General features: G+C 36.9%; 1 protein-coding gene, 1 long non-coding RNA gene and 1 pseudogene across 5 annotated transcripts in view; 1 reads left to right on the top strand and 2 right to left on the bottom strand.

Annotated features, from left to right (window-relative positions):
- Nucleotides 1–21803, top strand: part of LOC309622827 — a 153017-nt gene that overhangs the window by 8747 nt on the left and 122467 nt on the right. The gene's annotated exons all lie outside the window — the stretch shown is intronic.
- RAD50 (RAD50 double strand break repair protein) overlaps nucleotides 1–21803 on the bottom strand; it is a 111439-nt gene that overhangs the window by 33489 nt on the left and 56147 nt on the right. For all 3 annotated transcript variants that reach the window (XM_082378897.1, XM_082378895.1, XM_082378896.1), the window contains 8 exons: nucleotides 21600–21789; nucleotides 21025–21151; nucleotides 20414–20607; nucleotides 17012–17122; nucleotides 16476–16568; nucleotides 16270–16383; nucleotides 10409–10536; nucleotides 7789–8013 (listed from right to left, as the gene is read on the bottom strand). In XM_082378897.1, coding sequence (XP_082235023.1) covers nucleotides 7789–8013; nucleotides 10409–10536; nucleotides 16270–16383; nucleotides 16476–16568; nucleotides 17012–17122; nucleotides 20414–20607; nucleotides 21025–21151; nucleotides 21600–21789 — 1182 coding nt within the window. The remainder of the gene's footprint in view (nucleotides 1–7788; nucleotides 8014–10408; nucleotides 10537–16269; nucleotides 16384–16475; nucleotides 16569–17011; nucleotides 17123–20413; nucleotides 20608–21024; nucleotides 21152–21599; nucleotides 21790–21803) is intronic.
- LOC309623076 (regulatory solute carrier protein family 1 member 1 pseudogene) lies at nucleotides 17129–20163 on the bottom strand (annotated as a pseudogene). Its single transcript has 2 exons — nucleotides 20157–20163; nucleotides 17129–19309 (listed from the first exon to the last, which is right to left on the bottom strand). The product of its transcript is annotated as a regulatory solute carrier protein family 1 member 1 pseudogene (transcript).

Here is a 21803-nt window from a genome sequence, read left to right as displayed (position 1 = left end):
AGAAACTCCCCACATACCTGGGTAGGGCAAAAGAAAAAAGAAAAAACAGAGACAAAAGAATAGGGACAGGACCTGCACCAGTGGGAGGGAGCTGTGAAGGAGGAAAGGATTCCACACACTAGGAAGCCCCTTCGCGGGCGGAGACTGCGGGTGGCGGGGGCGGGGAGCTTCGGAGCCACGGAGGAGAGCGCAGCAACAGGGGTGCAGAGGGCAAAGCGGAGAGATTGCCGCATAGAGGATCGGTGCCGACCAGCACTCACCAGCCCGAGAGCTTGTCTGCTTACCCGCTGGGGCGGGCGGGGGCTGAGAGCTGAGGCTCGGGCTTCAGAGGTCAGACCCCAGGGAGAGGACTAGGGTTGGCTGCGTGAACACAGCCTGAAGGGGGCTAGTGCGCCACAGCTAGCCGGGAGGGAGCCCGGGAAAAAGTCTGGAGGTGCCGAAGAGGCAAGAGACATTGTCTTGCCTCTTTGTTTCCTGGTGCGCGAGGAGAGGGGATTAAGAGCGCCACTTAAAGGAGCTCCAGAGACAGGCGCAAGCCACGGCTATCAGTGCGGACCCCAGAGACGGGCATGAGACACTAAGGCTGCTGCTGCAGCCACCAAGAAGCCTGTGTGCAAGCACAAGTCACTATCCACACCTCCCCTCCCGGGAGCCTGTGCAGCCCGCCACTGCCAAGGTCCTGAGATCCAGGGACAACTTCCCCAGGAGAACACACGGCACCTCAGATTGTTGCAACATCATGTTGGCCTCTGCCGCCACAGGCTCACCCCGCATTCCGTACCCCTCCCTCCCCCCGGCCTGAGTGAGCCAGAGCCCCCGAATCAGCTGCTCCTTAAACCCCGTCCTGTCTGAGCGAAGAACAGACGCCTTCAGGCGACCTACACGCAGAGGCGGGTCCAAATCCAAAGCTGAACCCCAGGAGCTATGTGAACAAAGAAGAGAAAGGGAAATTTCTCCCAGCAGCTTCAGGAGCAGCGGATTAAATCTCCACAATCAACTTGATGTACCCTGCATCTGTGGAATACCTGAATAGACAACGAATCATCCCAAATTGAGGAGGTGGACTTTGGGAGCACCAATATATATATATTTTTTTCCCTTTTTCTCTTTTTGTGAGTGTGTATGTGTATGCTTCTATGTGTGATTTTGTCTGTATAGCTTTGCTTTTACCATTTGTCCTAGGGTTCTGTCTGTCCGTTTCTTTTTTTTTTAGTATAGTTTTTGGCACTTGTTATCATTGGTGGATTTGTGTTTTGGTTTGGTTGCTCTCTTCTTTCTTTCTTTCTTTTTTTTCTCCCTTTTATTCTGAGCCGTGTGGATGATGCTCCAGCCAGGCATCAGGGCTGTGCCTCTGAGGTGGGAGAGCCGAGTTCAGGACACTGGTCCACAAGAGACCTCCCAGCTCCACGTAATATCAAACGGCGAAAATCTCCCAGAGATTTCCATCTCAATGCCAAGACCCAGCTCCACTCAACGACCAGCAAGCTACGGTGTTAGACACCCTATGCCAAACAACTAGCAAGACAGGAACACAACCCCATCCATTAGCAGAGAGGCTGCCTAAAATCATAATAAGGCCACAGAAACCCCAAAACACACCACCAGACGTGGATCTGCCCCCCAGAAAGACAAGATCCAGCCTCTTCCACCAGAACACAGGCACTAGTCCCCTCCACCAGGAAGCCTACACAACCCACTGAACCAAACTTAGCCACTGGGGACAGACACCAAAAACAACAGGAACTACGAACATGCAGCCTGCAAAAAGGAGACCCCAAACACAGTGAGTTAAGCAAAATGAGAAGACAGAGAAGCACACAGCAGATGAAGGAGCAAGGCAAAAACCCACCAGACCTAACAAATGAATAGGAAATGGGCAGTCTACCTGAAAAAGAACTGAGTAATGACAGTAAAGATGATCCAAAATCTTGGAAACAGAATGGAGAAAATACAAGAAACGTTTAACAAGAACCTAGAAAAACTAAAGAGCAAACAAACAATGATGAACAACACAATAAATGAAATTAAAAATTCTCTAGAAGGAATCAATAGCAGAATAACTGAGGCAGAGAACGGTAAGTGACCTGGAAGATAAAATAGTGGAAATAACTACCGCAGAGCAGAATAAAGAAAAAAGAATGAAAAGAATTGAGGACAGTCTCAGAGACCTCTAGGACAACATTAAATGCACCAACATTCGAATTACAGGGGTCCCAGAAGAAGAAGAGAAAAAGAAAGGGACTGAGAAAATATTTGAAGAGATTAAAGTTGAAAACTTCCCTAACATGGGAAAGGAAATAGTCAAGTCCAGGAAGCACAGAGTCCCATACAGGATAAATCCAAGGAGAAACACGCCAAGACACATATTAATCAAACTATCAAAAATTAAATACAAAGAAAAAATACTAAAAGCAGAAAGGAAAAAACAACAAGTAACACACAAAGGAATCCCCATAAGGTTAACAGCTGATCTTTCAGCAGGAACTCTGCAAGCCAGAAGGGAGTGGCAGGACATACTTAAAGTGATAAAGGAGAAAAACCTACAACCAAGATTGCTCTATCCAGCAAGGATCTCATTCAGATTCAACAGAGAAATTAAAACATTTACAGACAAGTAAAAGCTAAGAGAATTCAGCACCACCAAACCAGCTTTACAACAAATGCTAAAGGAACTTCTCTAGGCAGGAAACACAAGAGAAGGAAAAGACCTACAATAACAAACCCAAAACAATTAAGAAAATGGTAAGAGGAACATACATATCGATAATTACCTTAAATGTAAATGGACTAAGGCTCCAACCAAAAGACACAGACTGGCTGAATGGATACAAAAACAAGACCTGTATATATGCTGTCTACAAGAAACCCACCTCAGACCTAGGGACACATACAGACTGAAAGTGAGGGGATGGAAAAAGATATTCCATGCAAATGGAAATCAAAAGAAAGTTGGAGTAGCAATTCTCATATCAGACAAAATAGACTTTAAAACAAAGATTATTACAAGAGACAAAGAAGGACACTACATAATGATCAAGGGATCAATCCAAGAAGAAGATATAACAATTGTACATATTCATGCACCCAACATAGGAGCACCTCAATACATAAGGCAAATGCTAACAGCCATAAAAGGGGAAATCGACAGTAAGACAATCATACTAGATAGGGGACGTTAACACCCCACTTTCACCAATGGACAGATATCCAAAATGAAAATAAATAAGGAAACACGAGCTTTAAATGATACATTAAACAAGATGGACTTAATTGATATTTATAGAATATTCCATCCAAAAACAACAGAATACACATTCTTCTTAAGTGCTCATGGAACATTCTCCAGGATAGATCGTCTTGGGTCACAAATCAAGCCTTGGTAAATTTAAGAAAATTGAAACCACATCAAGTATCTTTTCCGACCACAACGCTATGACACTAGATATCAATTACAGGAAAAAATATGTAAAAGATACAAACACATGGAGACTAAACAATACACTACTTAATAACCAAGAGATCAATGAAGAAATCAAAGAGGAAATCAAAAAATACCTAGAAACAAATGACAATGAACACACGACGACCCAAAACCTATGGGATGCAGAAAAAGCAGTTCTAAGAGGGAAGTTTATAGCAATACAATCCTACCTTAAGAAACAAGAAACATCTCAAACAAACAGCCTAACCTTACACCTAAAGCAATTAGAGAAAGAACAAAAAAACCCCAATGTTAGCAGAAGGAAAGAAATCATAAAGATCAGATCAAAAATAAATGAAAAAGAAATGAACGAAACAATAGCAAAGATCAATAAAACTAAAAGCTGTTTCTTTGAGAAGATAAACAAAATTGATAAACCATTAGCCAGACTCATCAAGAAAAAAAGGGAGAAGACTCAAATCAACAGAATTAGAAATGAAAAAGGAGAAGTAACAGCTGACACTGCAGAAATACAAAGGATCATGAGAGATTACTACAAGCAACTATATGCCAATAAAATGGACAACCTGGAAGAAATGGACAAATTCTTAGAAATGCACAACCTTCCAAGACTGAACCAGGAAGAAATAGAAAATATGAACAGACCAATCACAAGCACTGAAATTGAAACTGTGATTAAAAATCTTCCAACAAACAAAAGCCCAGGACCAGATGGCTTCACAGACAAATTCTACCAAACATTTAGAGAAGAGCTAACACCTATCCTTCTCAAACTCTTCCAAAATATAGCAGAGGGAGGAACACTCCCAACCTCATTCTACGAGGCCACCATCACCCTGATACCAAAACCCGACAAAGATACTACAAAAAAAGAAAATTAGAGGCCAATATCACTGATGAACATACATGCAAAAATCCTCAACATAACACTAGCAAACAGAATCCAGCAGCACATTAAAAGGATCATACACCATGATTAAGTGGGGTTTATCCCAGGAATGCAAGGATTCTTCAATATATGCAAATCAATCAATGTGATACACCATTTAAGAAATTGAAGGAGAAAAACCATATGATCATCTCAATAGATGCAGAGAAAGCTTTCCACAAAATTCAACACCCATTTATGATAAAAACCCTCCAGAAAGTAGGCACAGAGGGAACTTTCCTCAACATAATAAAGGCCATATATGACAAACCCACAGCCAACACTGTCCTCAATGGTGAAAAACTGAAACCATTTCCACTAAGATCAGGAACAAGACAAGGTTGCCCACTCTCACCACTATTATTCAACATAGTTTTGGTAGTTTTAGCCACAGCAATTAGAGAAGAAAAATAAATAAAAGGAATCCAAGTCAGAAAAGAAGAAGTAAAGCTGTCACTGTTTGCAGATGACATGATACTATACATACAGAATCCTAAAGATGCTACCAGAAAACTACTAGAGCTAATCAATGAATTTGGTGAAGGAGCAGGATACAAAATTCATGCACAGAAATCTCTTGCATTCCTATACACTAATGATGAAAAATCTGAAAGTGAAGTTAAGAAAACACTCCCATTTACCAATGCAACAAAAAGAATAAAATATCTAGGAATAAACCTACCTAAGGAGACAAAAGACCTGTATGCAGAAAATTATAAGACACTGATGAAACAAATTAAAGATGATACAAATAGATGGAGAGATATACCATGTTCTTGGATTGGAAGAATCAACACTGTGAAAATGACTATACTACCCAAAGCAATCTACAGATTCAATGCAATCCCTATCAAACTACCACTGGCATTTTTCACAGAACTAGAACAAAAAATTTCACAATTTGTATGGAAACACAAAAGACCCCGAATAGCCAAAGCAATCTTGACAAAGTAAAACGGAGCTGGAGGAATCAGGCTCCCTGACTTCAGACTACACTACAAAGCTACAGTAATCAAGACAGTATGGTACTGGCACAAAAACAGAAATACAGATCAATGGAACAGGATAGAAAGCCCAGAGATAAACCCACGCACATATGGTCACCTTATCTTGGATAAAGGAGGCAAGAATATACAGAAGAGAAAAGACAGCCTCTTCAATAAGTGGTGCTGAGAAACTGGACAGCTACATGTAAAAGAATGAAATTAGAACACTCCCTAACACCATACACAGAAGTAAACTCAAAATGGATTAAAGACCTAAATGTAAGGCTAGATACTATCAAACTCTTAGAGGAAAACATAGGCAGACACTCTATGACATAAATCACAGCAAGATCCTTTTTGACCCACCTCCTAGAGAAATGGAAATAATAACAAAAATAAACAAATGGGACCTAATGAAACTTAAAAGCTTTTGCACAGCAAAAGAAACCATAAACAAGATGAAAAGACAATCCTCAGGAGAAAATATTTGCAAATGAAGCAACTGACAAACGATTAATCTCCAAAATTTACAAGCAGCTCATGCAGCTCAATATCAAAAAAACAAACAACCCAATCCAAAAATGGGCAGAAGACCTAAATAGACATTTCTCCAAAGAAGATATACAGACTGCCAACAAACACATGAAAGAATGCTCAACATCATAAATCATTAGAGAAAAACAAATCAAAACTACAATGAGATATCATCTCACATCGGTCAGAATGGCCATCCTCAAAAAATCTACAAACAATAAATGCTGGAGAGGGTGTGGAGAAAAGGGAACACTCTTGCACTGTTGGTGGGAATGTAAATTGATACAGCCACTATGGAGAACACTATGGAGGTTCCTTAAAAAACTACAAATAGAACTACCATACGACCCAGCAATCCCACTACTGGGCATATACCCTGAGAGAACCATAATTCAAAAAGAGTCAGGTACCACAGTGTTCATTGCAGCTCTATTTACAATAGCCAGGACATGGAAGCAACCTAAGTGTCCATCAACAGATGAATGGATAAAGAAGATGTGGCACATATATACAATGGAATATTACTCAGCCATAAAAAGAAACGAAATTGAGTTATTTGTAGTGAGGTGGATGGACCTAGAGTCTGTCATACAGAGTGAAGTAAGTCAGAAAGAGAAAAACAAATACCGTATGCTAACACATATGTATGGAATCTAAAAAAAAAAGAAACAGAAAAAGAAAAAAAATGGTCATGAAGAACCTAGGGGCAAGACTGGAATAAAGACACAGACTTACTAGAGAATGGACTTGAGGATACGGGGAGGGGGAAGGGTAAGCTGCGACAAAGTGAGAGAGTGGCATGGACATATATACACTACCAAACATAAAATAGATAGCTAGTGGGAAGCAGCCGCATAGCATAGGGAGATCAGCTCTGTGCTTTGTGACCACCTAGAGGGGTGGGGTAGGGAGGGTAGGAGGGAGGGAGACTCAAGAGGGAAGAGAGATGGGGACATATGTATATGTATAACTGATTCACTTTGTTATAAAGCAGAAACTAACACACCATTGTAAAGCAATTATACTCCAATAAAGATGTTTAAAAAAATAAAATAAAATAAAAATAAAACCCATTCGATTTGCAAAAATTAAAAATCAACAAAATCAATGTCACAGAATGCATCAAAGAGAACCCTTGTATTTCGCTAGTGGTATAAATTAGTAAAACGACTTTGGAAAACAATCGAACATTATTTTGTAAAATTGCGCATACCCTGCAACCCAGCAATTTTACTCCCACACGTACTCTAGAGAATCTCTTACACCTTTGCTCTGGAAGACATGACATGAATGTTCCTAGAAGCAAGGGTTATGTCAGTAAAGAGCTGGAAACAACCCAAATGTCCATTTACTGGAAAATGGATACATTATGGTATATTTCCACAAAAGAATTCTGTACATCAGTGAAAATGCATACACCACAGCTATAAGCAACTTAATAAAAGCAAAACAAAGTAAAACAAGCAAAAAAGCAAATTCTAGAAGAGTACACAGAGTATATCATTTTTTTAAAAAAGCTCAAAAAATGATACATATGATAAAATTATTTTTTAAAAAGCAGGGAGCAAAAATCTGTGTCAGTGGTTACAAGGAGTGAGGATGACAAATGGCTAAGGAGGAGCATCTACGTGGATGGCAGTTAGTGATAATTGTAGAGTTCTTGGATTGTGTATGGGGGGGTGGGATCATGAGTGCTCCTTAATATTAATATGCTTTATAACTTAACTTCATAATTCAAGTAAGCATGTGTGTATGTGTACACACATATATACATATATTTTTCCATTCTGTGGTAGGTATGAAATACATTAAAAAAGTTAAAAAGGGGGAAAGTAAGACTAAATTATGCTAGTTAATATTGATTGCAATGGGAACCAAATTCCCAGTCCAATACTTACTGGTCAAGGGTCTTATAATAAATGTCCAGATCCTTGTTCACAAGCTCTGTTGTTCTCATAACAATCATCATTTCCCTATACTTTTCCTCGGCATCCCGAAATTGAGGTTCTCGAAGTTCTTTCTTAAAATGAATAATTTCTTCCTCATAACCTTTCTGTCGCCCTATTGCCAAACTGTGATTTCTTTTTATATTTTCTATTTTTTCTTCCAACTTCTGATGTTCACTAGGAGGGAAAACGACAAATGAGGACCATTTTTAGATTTTCGCAGCCTAAAGTGGAAAAGACAGATTTCTTCAGATAGATAAATATCATTCTCTTTAGCAATCAGCATATGAAAACAGTCTCTCCTTGCTTTTTCTTTAAGGTTTCAGTACGAAAGAAAACTTTTTTCTTTCCAAATCTCTGAAGCATCCACGTTTCTGAACAGCTGATTTCTGTGTGCTGAATAAAGTACTCTCGTAACATGTGAACACTGAAAATGTTCCTGATGTTTACACACTAACCTAAGAAAAGTACTCTTGGTGATTAATATTACAAATTCACAAACTTCTCATTGTGAACTAAGAATGCACAGTTACCAACTCTGAGAAGTTACTGAGCAACAGGTATCATCAGTTCGTTCACAGTATGTCAGACAAAATAAAATTTTATCTCAAACAATTTACGCAGTAGTATTACTAAGAGTTTGTATTTCTCTATTAAAACAAAATTTCTCTTGCATAAGTATAAAAAGCATCAATAAAAAGAGGGGATATATGTATACGTATAGCTGATTCACTTCGCTGTACAGCAGAAACTAACACAACATTGTAAAGCAAGTATACTCCAATAAAAATTAAAAAAAAAAAAAGAAAAGAAAAACATGGAGAGGAGTTCCAAAAAACAAAGCATCAATACTGACAAAACAGTAAAATACTTAAACTTTTCTGATAACTTGGTAGATAATACAGATTTTAACGTGTGCTTTAAAAATCTTCATTCATTTAACAATTACTTATTAGGCATCCTCTTATTTGCCAGGCACTTCTCTCAAGATTATGAACATCCTTATAGAACTGGCCTGATTATCCTGTTTTGTTGACATTTCTGTTGTGTCCTGGTTGAAGGTTTGAAAAAGAGAAGTTATGCTTAGTAGCCTGAATGAATGTAAAAAGCACTGTTATGTACTATTGACAGAAGGAATTATAAAAATATCTGCTTTTGATCTTTAGTAGCAAGGAATAAACTGTTTCATTTAAAAGCTTGTTCTATAAGCTTCCCTTTTTTTTTTTCAACTTGGCACCAAGAACACCAACATTACAGTATTAAAGAGCTGAGGCTTGGAAGCTAGGATATCTGGTCACATTCCTGGCTTTCATTCTAATTTCCTGTGATCTTTTGTTCTGGGTCTCAGTGTCCTAATGCATAAAAAACAAACAGGCTGAAAGATGAAGCACTCTTCTAGTTGTTAAGTCTGATTTCCTTGATATATGAAAGAGATTTAAAATAGCTAAACCAAGAGAACTTACAATAACATAGGAGTAACTATTTGTTAGGTTTTAATAACTAAATTAAATTTCAATTTATTATATCCTTTAGAAAAACTTAGGCATTCTTTGATTCAGATTTCTTTGTGAAATCACAAGAAAAATGAAAAATCTACAAGGAATGGCTGAATGAATGAGTATATCCAACCAGCTGAGGTGGTTCCAAAAAATGTTTTTGGCTAGTACAACCTTTTACACCAGTCTAGTGCCTTAGCATCAACCAGGTTCTTACAGAATTCCTAAGGCAACTCTAAGGCAGAGAAAGCAAGAATAAAATCTTTTCTGCTGTAGCAGGAAGATAGCAACTACAGTAAGTACCAATAAAACCAGATGAAAGGAGAATTCTATTAATCGCAAAAATAATGCTCTGGTTGGCACATAATTACACCTGGGACCATGTAGAATGGGTCACCAATGTCAAACTGCTTTGGCAATAACTCCATTAAGAGTTAAGCATTAAGCTCTGACCCAGGCAGGGTCCAGAGGCCATACATTCTTTATGCCATGATCTTGCGAAGCAGGCTCGCGAAAGTCTGGGAACTTGGTATTTTTAATACTGGCCATCACTGCATAGTCATAGTGTGACTATAAATTCTATATTACTACTTCAGCTTGTAAAGCCATGAAATATATTTGTATAAAAAGTGCCCATCGGAGCTTCCCTGGTGGCGCAGTGGTTGAGAGTCTGCCTGCCAATGCAGGGGACATGGGTTCGAGCCCTGGTCTGGGAAGATCTCACATGCCACGGAGCCACTAAGCCCGTGAGCCACAACTACTGAGCCTGCGCGTCTGGAGCCTGTGCTCCGCAACGGGAGAGGCCACGACAGTGAGAGGCCCGCGCACCACGATGAAGAGTGGCCCCCACTCGCCGCAACTGGAGAAAGCCCTCGCACAGAAACGAAGACCCAACATAGCCAAAAATGGATAAACAAATAAATAAATTTTTTAAAAAAGTGCCCATCTTCCTTTAAGTCTGAAAGGACACTTTGGCTACAGGCTTATATTCTTTTTAAAAAACATGTATTGAATATTTTTCATGTTTCTATAATAAAGACCTTTATTTAAACTAAAGACTATTTTTAAAAACATACTTTTTCATTTGTAAAACCTGCATTTGACCCATTTCCTTCAAATGTTGTTTTCTTTCTTCTTCAACTTCTTTTAGTTCTTCATTCCTTTTTCTTAAAGTAAGGTTATCCTGTAGCCACCTTTCTTGTATCTAAATGTAAATATGAAATTCGTTAATAAAAATAATCAAGTTACCAACATGTGATTCATAGCAGGCAGCTGGTGACAGGTAGTGCTAATTCTGCCTTAGAATCATGTGTAACTCAGCAGAGGGAGAAGAAGCCAGTGTAAAGGAATCTCCAGGCCTGGAGGAATCTGGATGGCCCATATACACACAAAACAGACATTAAAATGATGAGATAAAATGATATAACTGGATTTTTAATATTTTATACCTATGCCCCATTGGATCATCTTGCATAATAACCTCACAATGGAGCCTAGTGATCTAAAAGATAACAAGAGAGCAAGACTACTATCAAAGTCTCCCCCACTTTTTTTCCCTAGTTGTATTTGTCTACTAACACGTGCCAAGACCATTATATACTATTAAGTATGTCAGATAAGATTTTTACCTTCGAGCTGACAGAAAATCATACAAGGTAGTAAGAAGTTTCACAAAAACAGTAAGTCTATATACTTGATGACACTTTCCTGGCCACTGAATTGAACTGAAAAATTCAAACTTAGCTGTTCTTGTTGAGTAGTTTTGTCCTTAAAAAGCAACCACTAAATCATCTGGCGGCAGCAGCAGCACCAACACAATTATTTCAATAGTTTTCCTGGTGATTAAAATGGACTATGTTTTCAAGAGACAAACAGGAAACAATTTATAAGTTGACTCTTTGGAACTTAGGAAAACAAAATTTCCTGCAGGAAGTGGAGGTCTGGCCCATAAAAGCCTGAATAGAAAAAATTCATCCTAAGTTTGGAGTCAGGCCTTCTCAAAGACCCTTCTACAGCAACCCTTGTAGCTGAGATAAACTCAGTGATGTGGGAAGTAGGAGGCAGGGGCAGATCTTTGGTAACATTTTGTTGCCAACAGTACTGACACAGGAGTCACCAGGGAAAAAGGATTTGGGAGGTGGGAGAGAAGAAGGGAAGCCAAGGACTTCTCTCATATGCTTAATGTTCACATCCAACCCTGCCCATCTATGAATCACTATTTTGAGTTTTTTTTTTGTTTTTCTTAACTGTCATTAAGGTTCCTTTCAGTTTTCCTGGAACTAATAATATAAATATATACGTATCTATTAAAGGCATCATTATAAGCAGTTAGAGATGACTAAAATGATATGGTTGTAAATGTCCTTTTGTTGCCAAGGCAACCTAATGTACCACCACAGCTGCTATGACTCTCCAAGATTCTCCCATGGGGAACTATGCTTATACATTTTCCTTATTAGGAACAAAAGAATGTGGCACTGCTTGCTTTCATCTAATATTATATAACAATGGAATTTGCTTTCATGAATACCTGAAAGGACTCTTTAAAGGGCTATCACATTTTTAGGTGAGAATGATTTTTTGCATGAAATAATGTTCCTGGTGTGTTATCCTGCATGGTCACCAGAAAGCTAGGGATTTCCTTCTTTTAGGTCAGCTTCTAATTGCTCTTTCATTCTGAAAGACAGTATATAGCACAGTAGTTAAAGAGCATAGGCTTTGAAGTCAGGTATACCTAGGCTCAAATCTCAGCATTACAACTTTCAAATAGGGTGACTTTGGACAAATTAGTTTAAATTATCTGAGCCTTTTAAAGATTAAAATAGTTAGTGTATGTAAAAAGTACTAAATACAGTGCCTGGCTCAATAATTGCTAGTGAAATACCTTTTGGGTCAAATCTGTCCTTATACTTTAAGCAGTAAAAATTCCAGTTACAGTCTTCAAAATAGAAAATAGGAGAGAAAGAAGAGATGAAGTATCAGAGAAAACCAGATGCAGGTATACTACACCAAAACTGTTTTTCTATTATACTAGCAATTTGACAATATAGGGTCAAGTTCTACCTCTGTTACTCACTACTTTTGTGACCTTGGGCAATTCAGGTCACCTCCAGTTCCCTTCATCTGAAAAATGAGGGAGGAAGATTATTAAACTTCCAAATTTTAAAATTCTGTGGAGTAAATTTAATAGGGCTTAAGTGCATAAATAAGCTGTTAGGCTCCTCAACTCTTAGATAGTAACCCCAATCACTCAGCTCAGAGCAGTTAATGCATGCAGCTGGCCACTTAAAGGAACCATAAAAATTAGCTGCTTTCTAGTTACCTGTGATAGAGTAATATGCTGAATAAACCCGATTCCAAAACCCACCAAAAGTCTGGTTGGCAAAAATGCCATTTATAGAGGATTTCCTGAAAGCCATGCGATGCTCTGACTCAGTGATTGATAGTTAAGGGGATACATCAGAACCCCTGAGGAACTTTAACAAAATATACATGCGTATGCGTATGCCCATGCCCCAGAGGTTCCCATTTATTGGTCTGGAATGGAGAAAGAGATGTGTATTTTCAATAACCCAGGTGATTTTTTTTTTTTAAGTTTGAGATGTAATTCATATATCATAAAATTCACCAATTTAAAGTGCACAATTCAGTGGTTTCAGTATATTCACAAGGTTCTCATTCCAGCACATTTTATCACCCCAAATAGAAACTCCATACCCATTAGCAGTCACTCTCTATTCCCTTTTCTTTCCTTCCCCCCAACCCCCAGCAACACTTCTCTGCTTTCTGTCTCTATGGATTTGCCTATTCTGTACATTTCATATAAATGGAATCATACAATACAGTCTTTTGTGATTGACTTCATTTAGCATAATGTTTTCAAGGTTTGTCCATGTTGCAGCATCTATCAATATTTCATTCCTTTTAATAGCTGAGTAACATTCCATGATGGTTAATTTTATGTGTCAACTTGACACCACAGGGTGCCAAGACATTTGGTCAAACATTATTCTGAGTGTCTTTGACAGTGTTTCTGGATGAGATTAACATTTACACTGGTAGACTGAATAAGTAAAGCAGACTGCCCTTCCTAATGTGGGTGGGCCTCATCCAGTCAACTAAAGACGTGAACAGAACAAAAAAGGCTGAATAAGGGGTAACTCATCCTGCCTGACTGTATGAGGTGGGACAGTGGTTTTTTCCTGCCTTCATATTTAAACTGAAACCTCGGCTCTTCTTGGATCTAGAGCCTATTAGCTCTCCCAGTTCTCAGGCTTCAGACTCAAACTGGAACTATACCATCAAGCTCTCCTGAGCCTCCAGCTTGCCAACCACAGATCTTGGGACATCTCAGCCTCCACAATCACTTGAGTTAATTCCTTATAATAAATTTATCTATATCTATATCTTTATCTATATCTATATTTATTGATCTCTTACTGGTTTTGCTTCTCTGGAGATCCCTGACAAATACATATGAATATACCAAATTTTATTCATCTGTTCATCAGTTGATAACCATTTGGGCTGTTTTCCATATTTTGACTGTCATGAATAATGTTGCTATAAACATTCTTGTACAAGTTTTTATGTAAACATATGTTTTACGTTTTCTTGTTTTACGTTATTATACACTTAGGAGTGGGAAAAACCCAGCTGATCTTGATGGGTGCCTATAGCTAACTTTTGCTCTCCAAACACTCTAACATATATTTTAGGCTCCAATCACACCACCTTCTACACTCATCAAGGGATGATAAAGGTGCTGAAACACACTGTAAAAACAAACAAACAAACAAAACCAACCATGAAGTTTGTTGAAGACCTGCTTTTTATTAATCTATACAGTGTCTTCCTTTCCATGAATGCCTATGGAGACATTTTTCTCTGGTCTCAGTCCAGAGAACTGGTTTCTTTTTAGCTTTGAGACAATGTGAAACTTAATTAATTATGACTTTCTCTCTTCATGTGACTACTAAAATCTTTAGCAAGCATATCAGATTTCATGGCCTACATTTTATATACTTACTACTCTCCTGGTTTCATTGCCTTCTTCTTGTCCTTATTTCCACATTGTCTCATTTTCTCATCAATTTAAAATGTTATTTAGCATTACTCTATGTATATAACTTAGTAAACAATTTCTAGAACACGGTAGGTTATAAAAGTAAACTAATATAGTCAGATCCACTAAATTTAGACCTTCAACTTGAAAAGGGTCACAGACTGGTGTATCTTAATTATCTCTCTATATTTGTATGGACATTACTGATTTATAGACTGTGATTTTAAATAGAAAACCCACATATAAGTTAGTGATAACTAAGTATTTTGTTATACATGCATCATAAATTTATATAGCATTTATTAGATGGCAGAGATTTGATTTACCTTTGACTGATATTCATATATTTGACATTCCTGGCACTATGGCCAGAGATTCTGCAGAAAACGGGTATGGCTAATCTTCAAAGAGATTTTAACCATTATTTATAACCAAGTGATTAAAGCATTCAAATAGCAAATTTTATTCAAAACAGCAGGAACAGAGAAACGGTGTAGTTTTTAAAGGCATTAACTATCATGCTTATATAAGGCATGCTGAAAATTATTTTCTTAATGTGATTTTAATTATACTGTAGAAATTAATTTCCTTAATCAAGAAAGTAAATGATAAAGGAATCAACTGAAAAACAACTTAGTATATACATATTTTACTTACAGACAACTTTTAAGAATGATATCTAGAAGTGAGATTGAGAATTGGCAGAAGGGGAAGGAGACTTTAATTTTATGCTTTTATGTTTAAACTTTTACCAGGTAAGTCTTTTACTGAAAATAAATATAAAAAAAGGAAAGAAGAAAAGACAATGTTATTAGAATTGCTTTTCTCAGGGAACCCTCCTACACTGTTGGTGGGAATGTAAGTTGGTACAGCCACTGTGGAAAACAGTATGGAGGTTCCTCAGAAAACTAAAAACAGAATTACCATATGATCCAGCAATCTCATTCCTGGGCATATATCCAGACAAAATTATAATTCAGAAAGATACGTGCACCCCTATATTCATATCAGCACTATTCACAATAGCCAAGACATGGAAACAACCTAAATGTCCATCAACAGATGAATAAAGATGTGTTACATATACACAAGGGAACTCAGCCATAAAAAAAACCAAAATAATGCAATTTGCAGCAACATGGATGCAACTAGAGATTATCATACTATGTAAGTCAGAAAGATAAATAACCATAGGATATCATTTATATGTGGAATCTAAAATGTGACACAAATGAACCTATCTATGAAACAGAATCAGGGACATAGAGAACAGACTATGGTGGCCAAGGGGGAGGAGGGTGGGAGAGGGTTGGACTGGGAGTTTGAGATTAGCATACGCAAACTGGTATATATAGAATGGATAAACAACAAGGTCCTACTGTATAGCACAGGGAAATATAATCAATATCCTGTGATAAACCATAATGGAAAAGAATATGAAAAAGAATATATATATGTAACTAAGTCACTTTGCTGTACAGCAATAATTGACACAACACTGTAATTCAACTATACTTTAATAAAAAATAAATTAAAAAAAAGAATACAATCAGGTAAAAATGTTATGATGAAAAGAATCACAACAGCTTGAGTTATACCAAGTGCACCTTTTTTTATTATTTCATTTTACAAATGAAAATATGTCTCTTTTTATACTGCCAAAGGAAAATTTTGTCTCTCAGTAACATAAAAAAGGAACATACTTTTTATATAAACATATACACATTAAAAAAAAAAAAGAATTGCTTTTCTCTACTGTTTGCATTTCTACTCAATACAAGTATTGGAAATAAAAGTAAAAAATAAAAAAGAAAGATAAGAATGTTACTGGTATAAGTGCCACCATAAATCATTAGCCAAAATAGGACCTACCTTCTGTGTATCAATATCTTGTCTCATGATTCCCATTTCCTTATTAATCTTTTCTTTGTGTTTCTCGCATTCACTTAGTTGAGCTATTACTTTATTAAGTTCAGTTTCTTTTTGCTACAAAAATGAAAATTTCTTAAGCACAAGAAATAAAAATATAAACAAATAAATCATTTTAAATTATATTCAATTAAATAGTTTTAAATTACCTTCTTATAGTCGTCTTTTCCATCTTGAATATAATTCTCAATGTCTTTCACATAACCATGAATATTTTTAACCTTCTCTTTGATATCATTTATCTGTGGAAAAATATTTATTAAAAATACAGTAGTTGGGACTAGGGCATTTAAGAAGATTTATTTCCAAGGAATATCTTTTATTAAGATAACAAAAACTTAATAGGAGAGTACAGTGAAACACTGGCTTGGAAGTTAGAAGCCCCGGGTTCCAGTTTCCATCACCAGCAGATTTTATCTGAACTCAAATTTTATGATCTCCCTTTATTACCTATGGGATTAGATTAAAAGGTCTCAATTCTCAACTTCTATTTTAGATCAAGAAGCAAAATAATTTACATTTAATCATTCTAAAAAATTTTGAATGTTAAGATTATGTCACAAATATGAAAATACTATTTCATCATGTTTTTAATTTCATGTGAAATACTAGTATCCAACATGGTGCTCTGAATAATAATTTTAACATATATTTTTGATAAGTAAATATATACATGAAATCTTACTTTATCCTGTGCTATTTTGTTGCTTGTATTTCTTTTGTTGATTAATTCTTCTTTCTCCTGCTGGAACTTTTCCAATGTTGTTTCCAAAGGGCTTACCTGCTCTTTAGCATCCTAAGGATATAAAAAATATAAGGTCTTATATAACATTCCATTACCTTATTTCATGTGTCAGACTTCATAATAAAATCACTTTCTATGTACCAGGCTTTAAAAGTCAATTCATTCGCTCCTTCCAACAACCCTATGAGGAAGGTACATTATTTTCCTGCTATATTTCAGATGAGCACAGAGATGATTTGTCCAGGGTCCCAAAAGCCAGTAAATGAAGGAGCCAGGATTCAAATCTCATCCAGCTCCAGAGTCTTTCTTTTAACCACTATGCTATACTGCGTCAGCCACTGACTTGATTCTTAATCTACACCACGTACTCCCAATTATATGAGCATGTGGCTTCAGGTATAAATTTTCATGAGTTTGTAGGGGCCCATATCAGCTCTGTGTGACTGAAGAATAGGAAAGCTCTTTCAGTCCAGGTCTTTCTTTTACAGATGGAAATATGATCATAAAAGAACTTTTTTTTTCAATTATTCCTCCATTTTCTGTTACAACTGATGAATCATAATACACAGAGCACTAAGTATGATTCCAAACACAAAACCATGTGATCAAGTTTGTAAACCAAAAATTGAATTAACAAGCCATACCTTGCCTTCAGCACAGACACAGCCAAATTATAAAGTTTATCTGCTTTTAGCTGCATGACTTCTGCTTTTTAAAGTATTCACTCTCATTCTAAAATGGTATGTTATACACAAAACCATCAGTTTTATTCCAGAATACATCATCTTAATAATAAAAAGCTTTTGTATGCACGTACTGCCGATACATTTAAAAAGGCCCAAATTTTAACAAAAGATTAGACAAGTTCATCAGACAAGAGATCATAAATTATTTTGACTGGAAAAAAAACTTTAAAAAAAAATACAGCTCAACATTCTGCTTGCAGGTTTCTACAGCAAGTGTGTGTGTGTGTGTGTGTGTGTAGATATACAGCTTTTTTTAAGGGAACGGAGTATGGTCTAGTCCACTTTTCCATGGTTGTGTAGGAACTACAGTGTTCTTTCCTAGCAAAACAAGAAGTGCAAGGTCTGCATTTCCACCAACTCGATGCAAAGCCCCAAGAGCTTCCTGCAAAGTAAAGCCGGCATGAAGGATCCAATCAATGTCTGCAGCAGGAAAAATTAATGGTGCAAGAAAGGAGGGACTTGATGATGGATGGCTGGTAGGTGGTTCAAATTCTAGAAGTGGCCCTGCAGCTTCAGAACAGACATTTTCTCTGGTCTCAGGCCTGTGTGCCCTGACCCAGATCTTTAACCAATATGAAACTGGATGACAAGAACTCAGTTTGCTCAGAAGTCTGATTGAGTGCATCCTCCTTACCTGCTAAAAGTCTGGGTGAAATTTCTACACCAAAGGTGCAATGTAGTTGATTAGAAGTTTCATCTGAGGCTAGAGTGACAGAACTGCTCTCATTTATTGACTCCTTAGACTTGGGGACACCTTCCTTATCAGTACTAACAGGCCGTCACCTAGACGCCTGAAGTTAATATTTTCTACATCTTCTACTCTAGTGTCAGCTGAAGTGTCTGTTAATTCTTCCGTCTTCACTGATACAGATATGGCCTGATGAAAGGAGACCTGTTCATTCTCGGTAGCTGTAAGATGCTCATTTTGGGTCCACCTTTCAGAAAGGTCCTTAATACCTGTTTGGCCCTCAGTTACTGTCTTTGATTGACAGAAAACTTCTTCAGATGTGTTTTCTGAAGCTGGTTTACTACTAATGACCAAAAGTTCATAAAGTTCCTTCAAGGCTGCTGTTATAGATGAGCAAGATTCCTCTGCTGACTCTACAGAGGGCTGACAACTGCCACAGAGACTTACGAGAAGGGGCAATTCCCATATTCCTTACTTGTTCCAGACATTTCAACATTACTTTCTGGAAGCTGTAAATCCTGAGTGGAAATGGAATTTTAAAGGAAGGGTTACATTTTGATGTTTCTACTTCCATCAAGGGATTATCCAAGGTGAGATAAGATGCACCGACGTTCCTGACATTGGTATTCTGACTGCCTGCTGAATTAATAAGCACAGCAACTAGGGACTGTTCAACTATACCTACTTCCATAAGTGTTTCTGAATTTGAGCAGCCAAAGCATCCTGAAGGTAGAATATTTTTCTCTGTACCCAAAAGGTCCACAGTCTGCTGTAGCCTGTCTCGATCGTAAAGGAACTTTTGATCTTAAGCTTAGTTTGCTGAGGCTAAGTAGATATTTTATGGTAATGAAAGCATACTAGTACATTGATGTTGGTGTGCCCACACTTATTTTGGAAGGAAAGGGGTTTTCAAATAACAAACTATTTTACTAATCAGAACTCCACATCATTTGGCCTTATAACATCTCTACAGAATAAGTATACAATAACCACTGTTCAAAACCATGATCCTCAAGTACTTTAAGATCCTGAAATACCTAATGAATCCATAAAGGTAGAAATAATTATATAGTATTACTTCAATGTAGGAATATTTTATATTAGGAAGTAGTTTGGTGTGGTGGGAAGTCAAATGTCTTACACATCAGAAGACCTACCAGAAAATTAACCCTGCCTCCTACTAACTGTATGAATTTGGGCAAGTCATGGGATATCTGTAAGTCTCAATTTCTTTTCCTATAAAAAGGAGATTTAGTCACATTTATCAAAATGACACACTGAATACAAAATGAGACACTGAACGGTTTAATGTCAAAGTGCTTTATAAGCAATAAAAAATACAAATGTAAGGTAGTACATTTTATACCATACTCTAAGCCTCTGTTATTTTGTAATCCAAAACTACTTAAGAAACATTTATAGTAATTAGTAACAGATTCGAATCAGATTCTAACCAGATTTAATTGGTTGGGTCTTAGATTTGATAAATCTAGATGAGGGATGCCAAATGGGTTCCATTCCATGTGTCAACTCAGTGCCTGCTCAGTGTAGTGGGAAGTATTCCGAGACTACATCTGGAATTAAAAAGAAAAAGTGCTATGCCTGAGAGGCAGTGTCTGTCATGGATATAGGATCTGTAGATAAGACAAACCTCCCATACAAGTAGGAATCCTTATATGGAGTTAGCCAGCCACCACCAGTAACAGGAAGTTCACTACTTAACCAGGCAGCCAGTTCTTCCTTATTATGGTCAATAAATCTTCCAGAAATTTTTACCTATTAGTAGAAGTTCTATATACCATTTTCACTTGATCCTCACAATAACCATAGTTCTGGCCATTGCCCCAATAAAGAGAATTTCACATATTTGAACTGATTTTTAAAACTAATATATATGAATGTTTTTACCTTTATTTCTCTGTATAAGGACTGAACTTCAGTGGATAATTCCACAGTCTGCTCCTCCAGTTGCTGACGACGTTGTAAATTAGTGGATATCTGAAGTTTCTCTGATTTAAGTTCATTTGTTGTACTTTTTAGGTGCTGAATTTGTTCCTGCTGGTCCTGTATAAGCTTACGATTCAATTCAATCTTACTGGAAACTGCATGAAAACATATTGATACAGTGATTAATGTAAGGGTATAGAAAATACTATAAGCAGCCTCATTCCAGTTTTATAGGTCTCTGTGGCATTCACAAAGGCTGAGTTTCTGTGGGTCCCACCTACTGCAATAAAAATGCCACAAGAACCTGTCCAGCTCCCAAACCTGCTTGCTGTCCCCTCCTGAATAGGGCAGATATGACAGAGAAAGAGTACAGCTCATTTGTTACTCATCATTCAAAATCTGTTCTGCAAAGAAAGGAAACAGAGGAGAAGTGATGCCTTTGAGAAAAGAAACTGCATATACCATGGACTGGAAGAAAGACTGTTCTTTGTCCACATAATAGTTATAAAATTTATGGTAAAAAGCATATGTTGGGAATGTTGAAGTCTTTATAAGGAAACAGACTCTATTACCTGTATCTAATTTGTGTTGTTTTTCTTGTTTTTCCTGGTTTACTTGTTGAACAGTTCTATCCAAATCTAGTCCTTGGAGTTTAGCTGCTTGCTGTGCAATTTTTCTTTCAACATCCTTAAGTTCCATCTTAAGAATAAATCAAAGTTATTTCCTTTAAGAAACTTATGCCATTATCATTATTCAAAATCTTTAAGAATTAACTGCTTTTAATTACTTTTAAAAATCTAATTTGTAACTGCTCTCAGATATAATTTTAACAAATTTTAAAGGATAAAAATAAAATTAATTTTTATGATGAAATTAATTTAAATGATGTAAACAAAAGGAAGCAGACTAAAAAAGAAAAATAAACAAGACTACTTCTTAATTCTCAGAACTTATAGATAATAAAATCTAAACTCAGGAATATAAATAAAAGCTAAGCAGTTACTCCCTGAGACTACCTAAAATTCAGGATAGGGAACTCTAAACACAATCTGTACCAGAATACTAGCTACTATCTTTAATACTCACATTTCATATTCAAACCACCATGAAACAAGTTTTAGTCTGCCTTAAACTGCAGTAAACTTACCTGGAACCTCTCCATAATTGTAACATCTGTCAGACACACTTTAGCACTTTCTTCCTCAGGTATGATCGTACCCAAGAGTGTTTCCTGTTCTTCTATGTCATTCTTTAGGCGCTGTATGTCTCTGTTCACATTCTGCAGTTTGTTTCTTAATTCTGGTATTTCCTTCTCCTTCAAATCAATTATGCTTTGCCTTCACAGAACACA

The sequence above is a fragment of the Balaenoptera borealis genome (genome assembly GCF_965194805.1).
Source record: "Balaenoptera borealis genome assembly, chromosome: 2".
Classification (NCBI taxonomy): domain Eukaryota; kingdom Metazoa; phylum Chordata; class Mammalia; order Artiodactyla; family Balaenopteridae; genus Balaenoptera; species Balaenoptera borealis.
This window is presented reverse-complemented; position numbering and strand designations above follow the sequence as displayed.